Raw genomic sequence first — 8,626 nt, forward strand, 5'->3', positions numbered from 1 at the left:
AAAGAGAGAGAGATAGAGAGAGAGAGAGAGAGGGAGAGTGAGAAAAGAAAAGAAAAGAAAAGAAATCCTCAGAGGAAGAACTCAGGTCCCTTTGAACTCTTAGATCAGACAGGGCAAGACTTCCTCAGTCTCTGCATAAGTAAGGCCAGCACCCCTACTCAGAGCCATGGAAAATGGTTCTTTCTCAGCACCTCAAAAAGATTTTTGGGGACCAGATCTCTCAGTGGGGGAATGTGGGAACAGTGGGAGCTGCAGAAACTACTCTTCTTTACCCACTTCAGCTTGGGTCATGCCCCAGGGTCATCCTACCTTAATCACTCCCCTCCACATACTTGTACACGGGCAGCACCCTAGGAGCTTGCTATACAACCCTAGACCAAAGCACATGCTACCCCCCTTTTCTCATTCCTGAGCCCCAAGGCCTGATTTGTCTGTGTGACATGCAGTGTTCTTTTTCTGTCATCCCAGCAACATTTCTGTTTGTGAACTTCAATAAACATAGCTACTTTTTACTATTGTTGGAACCACCACCAAAGGTGCTGGGTTTGATCCCTAGAACCAACAACAAATAAAAACAATGCCCCGGACTGGAGATTTAGTGCAGTGGTGCTGCTGCCTACACTGAAAGCGTCAAGGACCAGAGTTCAATTCCTGGTACAAACAAACAAACAAACAAACAAAAAGCCCCCCAACCTATTAAACAAATAATATCTCAGTCTGCTTAGACAAATATATGCGTATTACCAAAGAAATAACCCTGAAGGAAATGAAGTGATCTCACCAATCATAATAAACTGAGAGTCTGGAGTAAATGAAGCCTCTAGTGTGACAGCTTTGCTGTTGGCATAACCCTGAAACAGAGCAGAGTAGTTCTCTTGTTACAGAGCCACCAATAAAAACTAGTGCCTAGAAACACCAAACTAGCACATGTATCTCACTCCTTCCCATGCAACCCTCTCTTTGTCATGTACCATGCAACCAAGGTTCCAAAAGTGGCCGCCAACCTGTACAACCCACTCCCTAACCCCAACTCCATATTTGGGGGGGGGGCGCACAAAAAAACCTGTTGTTAAGAATTACTTTATTGTAAACACCAAACGTGGGTGGGTCATTTAGTAAACATGAATGTCTTAATTCAAAGGAAATAGCCAACTTGCAGGAAGAAAATGCAAACCCATACTATAATCAGTGAACCAAGGATAATTATTGGTCTTTACTAACCAGCTAACACAATTCTTGGCCCAGGAGATATGAAGATGGTAACAGGCTGTTAACTTACCCCAAATGTGTGCATCACCACTCCCTTGAATGCGTCAATGAGACGGATGAAGCTGCCATTGGTGGAGATGAGTATGAGCTTGCCATCATTACTGAACTTAAGTCCTGTCCATTCACAAGTCCGATCATACTGCATCTTAAAAGTTGCAAATGGCCCCTGCAAAAGATAAAAATAGCAATCTCCCCACCAGGCCCAAGGCACATAAATAATTCCTTCTGTCAAGAGTCAACTCCCATTCTATCCCTTTATATTATTTTTTACTGGGAAAGATGAGGATGCCACTGCCATCTAGTATCTACCAAGTACCTCCTCTATCACAGAAAAGGCCCTTAACATCCACCTTAGCTGAGTATGGTAGCCCATGCAATCCCAATAATTGGGTGGTTGAAGCAGCGGGGATCAAGAATTTGAGACCAACTTGGGCTACAGTACAAGTTCAACACCAGTCTAAACTACGTGGTGAGACCCTGTCACTCACAAACAAACAAACAAATAAACAAACAAAACCATCTCATACTTAACAACTTCCTAATGAGATAGCCCAAAGACTCAACAATTTACCTTGTCAAAAGAACGAAGGTCATAAAGCTTGACCATTTCAGAGTTGACACCAGCAGCAAAAATTAACCCTTCTGGATCAAAAGAACAAACTGGCTTGCCCTGTAGATGCATAAGACCCTGAGAGAAAAGAAGATAAAGTTAACAGATGCCAGGCATACACTTGTAACAAGTGGTACACAGCTGTAATTCCAGTACTTTGGAAGCTGAGGCAGGAAGATCACTGCAAATTCAAGGCTGGCCTCAGCTACAGAGTAAGTCCAAGGTCAGCCTGAACTACATAAACTTTGTCTCTTAAAAAAAAAAAAAGTTAATGGATACAGGATCTACCACTAATCCACCACTATATAATTTGTTTTCCCCATGAAAACTAGCAATATGAACAGAAACCTAACCTACCTACAGAACAGAATAAGGAAATAAGAATCTGGGCCAGGGATTTAGCTCAGTGGTTTTGCAAGCCAAGGTCCTGAGTTTGATGTCCAGTATCAAAACAAAACAAAACAAAACAAAATAGGGCATAACAGATTTTTGATCAGAGTTCAAATAAAAACATATCACCTGTAGACTAAGGCTTTAGGAATAGTGTTTTGTTTTAATACTAAACTACGGAGTCTAAAGCAATCTGCACTTCATTAGGATATTTGATTTCTAAGCAGCAACCTACCAGGAAAACAGATTTTGTTTGACATTTAAAAAGATTCTGGGCCGGGGATTTAGCTCAGCAGTTCCGCCGCTTGCCTTGCAAGCACAAGGACCCGAGTTCGATCCCTGGTACCAATCAATCAATTAAAAAAAAAAAAAAAGAAAAAGAAAAAAAGAAAAAAGATTCTGGGACTCCAGAATGGAACCACTTCATCTCTTTCTTGAAAAGGACAGATGATAATAATATTGCAAAAAATGCTCAAAAAGCTTAACTCTGAGGTACCATTACTCACCTGGCAGTTAGGAGACCGGAGATCCCAAAGTCGAATGGTCTTATCAAGAGACCCAGAAATGAAAGTGTCATCCACAGGTGACATGGATAAGGCCACCACCCTGCAATGCATAAAAATAAATAGGAGTTAAAGCAAAATGAGCAAAAAATGTGAACTATAAGCCATTCTGGCTACTTACATATAGCTGTTCTCCAAAAATTGCCATTCAAGAAAACACAAACAAGCATATCTGGCATAATCTAAGACAAGTAGTATGCAAAAAGTAATGAAAAAAAACTTGAAGTCCCAGTTAAAAAATGATTTTAGGGCTGGGGATTTAGCTCAGCGACACCACCACACGTGCCTCACAATTGCAAGATCCTGAGTTCAATCTCCAGTACAAAAAAAAAAAAAAAAAAAAAAAAGGTTCTAACACAAATCTAATACTATTTCCCATCCATTATAGCATAGTGTAGTAAAAGTAGATACCAAATGTTGATAAACATGAGGATGGTGGAGAAACAGGAATTGCTGATGGAAATGTAAAGTGATACAAATAGCCTGGAAACCAGTTTTTCCAAGAGTATTTTATATACATCCCAGAAATTTTAAGCCTGGAATTGAAAATGTATGTCCACAAAAAAAGTACACATGTATCACAGCATCACTACTCATAACAGCCAAAGAGTAGAAACAACCCAAATATCTATTACCTAGTAAACAATAGGTGGTATACACATACAATGCAATAGAATATTATTTGACAATAGAAAGAAATGAAGTACTGAGTCATGTGACAATGTTTTTGTTTTTGATTTTTGGAGGTTTTTTTTTGGGGGGGGGGGAGGTTGAGACAAGGTCTCATTATATAGTTGAGACTGACCTGGACCTCACTATGTAGTCCAGGCTGGTCTCGAACTCACAGCAATTCTCCTGCCTCAGCCTCCCAAGTGCTGGATTATAGGCGTGCGCCACCACGCCCGGCTGATTTTTGTGTTTTTTTGAGACAGGGCCTCATTATGTAGTTGAATTCACTATGTAGTCCAGGCTGGCCTCAACTCACAGTGGTCCTCCTGCCTTAGCCTCCCCAGTACTTAGAGGTGTGTACTACCACACCTGGCCTTATATGATAGTATAGATAAATCTTGCAAACATCGTGTTAAGTGAAAGAAGCCAGACACAAAAGGCCATATATTATCTGAGTCCATTTACAGAAAACATTGAGAGTAGGTAAATATAGACACAAAAAGTAGATTAGTGATAAACTTTGTCCAACTCTTGAATACACAAAAAAGACCACTGATTTGTGTATTTTAAAAGGGATACTTTATGGCATGTGAACTATATCTCAATAAACAAGCTAGGGAGCCAGTGATTTAGCTCAGTGACTCCATGTCTGCCTTGCAAGCACAAGGGCCTGAGTTTGATCCCTGCTACCAAAAACAAAAGACAAAAAACCAAGCTAGGTATGGTGGCACATACCTGTAATCCCAACACTATGGAAGGCTGAGGCAGGACTGCTGTGAATTTGTGGCCAGCCTGGGATACAAAGACCTACCCTACCCCATCCCACCCGACCCAACTCAGGATTCCTGAACAAAATGACAGTGGACTACACTAATGTTTCCCAATTGGAGTGGCATCAGCATTACTTGGAGGGTGAGTTAAAATTTAGATTAATTTACTCCCATGTTTCCAATCCAGCATGGCTGGGCAGAGTCTGATAATCTGAGTTTCTTACAAGCTTCCAGTGAAGGCTAAGACTGCTGGTCTGGAACCACACTTAAAGAGATCTACAGGCCTGTGCTAACATAACAGTAATTATATTCCTGATATGAGCCTCTTTTTTTAAAAACTTTTTTTTGGTACCGGGGATTGAACTCGGGTCCTTGCGCTTGCAAGGCAGGCCATCAAACCGCTGAGCTAAATCCCTGGCCCTTGAGCCTCTTAATATGAAAATCCCAAATACGAAATACTCCAAAATCTAAAATTTTTACCAACACTATACCAGAAGCAGACCAAACCCTATATGAGGGGTCACAGTTATCATGCAGGTGCACCAAAAATACTGTATAAAATTAAATTCAGGCTATAAAGGAATATATGAAACACAGATGAGTTTCATGTTTAGCCCAGATTCCTATCCCCAAGATATCTCATTATGTAAATTATGTCTCATTATGCAAATATTCCAAAACCCAAAATACTTCTGGTCCCAAGCATTTCAGACAAGGGATATTCAACCTGTATTATCAAGTCTAACAATAAAAAATATATTTTTTAAATTTTTTCGGGAGGGGGGCACTATGTAGTTCAGGCTGGCCTTGAACACAGGTGTATGCCACCACTCCCAGTAAAAATATTTCTTTATCCAGTACAACTCAATTAACATTTGCACTAGCTCCTCAGTTTAAGATACCGTGAAGTCAAAATCTGAAGGACTAATAAAAAACAGTGAGTAAGGCTGGGGATTTAGCTCAGTGGTGCCACTGCCTACCTCACAAGTGCAAGGCCCGGAGTTCACAGCCCGGAGTTCAATCCCCGGTACCAAAAAACCAAAAAACCAGTGAGTAGAAAGCACAGCTAATTTTTATGCTACAGTATTCGGCTCAAGTGTGCAGAGAAGGTCTATCCTGATGCAAAACACTCTATCTGCTGGGAAGTACAGGGATTATAAGAACAAAGAACTTGACCCTAAGGAAGCTTGTTTTTTTTTTTTGTTAGTAGGGGGATTGAACTTGGGACCTTGCATTTGCCAGGCAGGCAGCAGAACCACTGAGCTAACTCCCTGGCTAGGAAGCCTGTGTCTGGGCAACACAACTCCAAGAGATTACAACAAAAGTGAATTTTTAATGTTATACTGATTAATGGGCTTCACTCTGGCAGATTTGTACAGGCATGTAACACACTTTACCCCCTCTGTTGTCCTCCTTGCCCTGCCCTACTAGTTTCACATGGGGGACACTTTCAGTGGGCAGAAATGATTAACAGTAAACAAGTATGAACAGTTAGAGAGGGGAGTGTGTAGGTTCTTGTTTGTTTGTTTTTTGAAACAGGGTATTGCTCTGTGAACTCTCTATGTAGCCCAGGATTGCTTTGTGGCAATCCTGCTTCAGCCTCCCAAGTGATGGAATTAAATTGCAGGTGTGCACCACCATGCACAGCTTAGATTCTTCTTTTAAATTTGATAGTGAAAAGAAATGGGTGATAAGGTCAATAAATAAATTTAAGATAATGAATTCTGAATAAATTTGTGGACATCAAGGTAAAGGTCAATTATGAAGATAGAAGCAAGAAGAAAGAAAGAAGTTAGTTTTGTCAGGGAATAAAGGGTACTCCTTCAAAGAAGGGGCTCCAAGAAGAAAGGAATTTAGGTGAAAGAGAAGTTCAAAAGAACTCATTCTGGATGGTGTTGATGTTGTCACAAAAGGAGAGATCAATAGCTGGCATGGTGGTGCATGCCTACAATCCCAGCATGTAATGGAGGCTGAGGCAGAAGGATCTTGTGAGTTCAAGACCAGGCTACATAGTGAGTTCCAGGTCAGTCTCAACTAGAGTGAAACCTGTCTCAAAAAACCAAAAGTTTTAAAAAGGAGAGATTAAAGTAATCTAAGAGTCAGATAAGAAGTTGAGTACTTGAAAAGACTGGAAAGAATTTCAAATAATGCCAGGCCTGGTGGCCCATGGCTGTAATACTAGCGCTTGGAAGGCTGAGGCAGGAGGATTGATTTGCATTTGAGGCCAGCCTGGGCTACATCATAGTGAGTGGAAGGTCGGTTTCAATTAGAGAGTGAGACCTTGTCTCAAAAAAACAAAAACAAAACAAAAAAATTCAAACTGTATCAACTCTCTCTCTCTCTCTTTTTTTTTTTGGTTTTTTGAGACAGGGTCTCACTATGTAGTTGAGATTGACCTGGAACTGTGTAGTCCAGGCTGGTCTCGAACTCACAGAGATCTCCTGCCTCAGCCTCCCAATAAACTGTATCAAATCTTAATTGCAAGAAGTACATATGTAAACAACAGTTTGAATACAATAAGCAAGTCATCTTGTCATGAGCCATTCTGTCTGGTACTTCACAGAAACCAACTCAGAAGCACAATTTTAACAGGTAGCCCTCAGTGTATCTGTTATCAGGGCTTCTTCCTAGACTCTTAAATAGTCCTGGATTGCTGTACATTTATAAAAGAAAGCAGGAAATACCCCAAGTGACTGAAATATTTGACAAGGAAAGATGTGTTTAACATTTCAACTAAAACTTGAAAAATTGGAGGAAAAAAAAATTGAGGGAAGTAGAACAGAACAAAGCAAACTGATTCATAATACAGAATAAAGAGGTAAATTTCTTGATTTTAAAAAGTAACAAAGGACAGTATTTTGCTTTCACATCTTTATTAACATCTTCAAATGGAGGTTTAAGGGTGCAGCTTGGTTGTATAGCTTGTGTCTAGCATAAGTAAGGTCTAGGTTAAATCTTTAGCACGCACACAGGCACATGCACATACACACACAAAAAAACTGCAAAGGGAACATTTTTATGTAAAGGCCTGCTATGGGGGCCATCTATATTGTAGGCTTTAGAAGCATAAAAGATTCTTTTATTAAGAGATACTTAAGGGGCCAGGGATTGAGCTCAGTGGTTCTGGCACCTGCCTTGCAAGTACAAGGACCTGAGTTCAATCTCTGGTACCAAAGAGAGAGAGAGAGAGAGAGAGAGAGAGAGAGAGAGAGAGAGAGAGAGAGAGAGAGAGAGAGAGAGAGAGAGAGAGAGAGAGAGAGATACCTAAGGTGTATCACTTCGAGTTCAAGGCCAGCCTGGGTTACATAGTGATTTCAAGGCCAGCCTGAACTATATAGTGAGACCTTGTCTTATATAAAATAAATAAATAAATAAATAAATAAAATAAAAATGGAGGTGAGGAGGAAGGAGAGAGACTGACCTAAGATCTGACATTCCTAAATGTCATCCGTATGTTTTGGTTTTGGAGATGAAATGTAGGGCCTTCCACATGCAAAGCATAGGCTCTATCAATGAGCTACAGCCTCCAACCTCTTATTTATAAATGAGATTTCAGTTATCTCTAAAGCCATACCTGTCCCCCTTCCAAAACAACACTAAATCAAGAGCTGACTTTTTGAATCAGCCTCAGCCTTCTGCCTGTCTCCAGAGTGCTGAGATTACGGGCATGTACAACCATGCCCAGTTGACTATTTAAGGCATAGTAATAAAAAAAGTTGAAGAAAAATGTCAAACAGCAGTAAAGTGGCAGCTTCAGATCAACAGTAAAATCTCTCCACTTATCTATTCTGTGTTACCTCAGGGACAAAATAACTCATTGTACAATACTTGGTTCTTACCTCTTGTTATGTCCAGGAAAGTATCTGATATATTTGTTGTCATGCAAGGACAGGTAGCGAATCGTATCTGTAGGAAGATAAATAAGGTATGATGATATTGTACTACTTAAAAAATGAATTTACTTTGCATTTTCATCTTGAGAAGACAAGGTTAAAGAACCAACTGTAACCCATTATTCAAGTAAAGTGTAAATTTGTAATGGTGAATAATTCGTCTTGATAGCTAAAGAGTGGGTACATAGATTTTCGCATAATTCAGAAGCAGAATTCTAAGTTGACAGCATGTAAAGCAAAGTTAAAAATTTATGTTTTAGGGGTAGAGGTACAACTCAGTGATGCAGTGTCTGGCTAGCATGCATGAGGCCCTGGGTCCAATTTCTAGTACCACATATTAAAAATTAAAAAAAAATTTTTTTAAATCACTTTTACTCGCAATCTTTGGCTTCTTCAGAATAATGCAACTTGCCCTGCAAATACAACCTGGCCAAAAGAAAAAAAAAAAAAAAAAAAAAAAAT

General features: G+C 39.9%; 1 protein-coding gene across 1 annotated transcript in view; it reads right to left on the reverse strand.

The window, feature by feature from the left end:
- Wdr82 (WD repeat domain 82) overlaps positions 1 to 8,626 on the reverse strand; it is a 27,576-nt gene that overhangs the window by 9,680 nt on the left and 9,270 nt on the right. The window contains exons 3-7 of the mRNA XM_010625434.2: positions 8,111 to 8,177; positions 2,776 to 2,875; positions 1,841 to 1,957; positions 1,280 to 1,435; positions 782 to 851 (exon numbers count right to left, since the gene is read on the reverse strand). Coding sequence (XP_010623736.1) covers positions 782 to 851; positions 1,280 to 1,435; positions 1,841 to 1,957; positions 2,776 to 2,875; positions 8,111 to 8,177 — 510 coding nt within the window. The remainder of the gene's footprint in view (positions 1 to 781; positions 852 to 1,279; positions 1,436 to 1,840; positions 1,958 to 2,775; positions 2,876 to 8,110; positions 8,178 to 8,626) is intronic.

Source organism: Fukomys damarensis, unplaced genomic scaffold (genome assembly GCF_012274545.1).
Source record: "Fukomys damarensis isolate Sample0158 unplaced genomic scaffold, DMR_v1.0_HiC HiC_scaffold_37, whole genome shotgun sequence".
Lineage (NCBI taxonomy): Eukaryota > Metazoa > Chordata > Mammalia > Rodentia > Bathyergidae > Fukomys > Fukomys damarensis.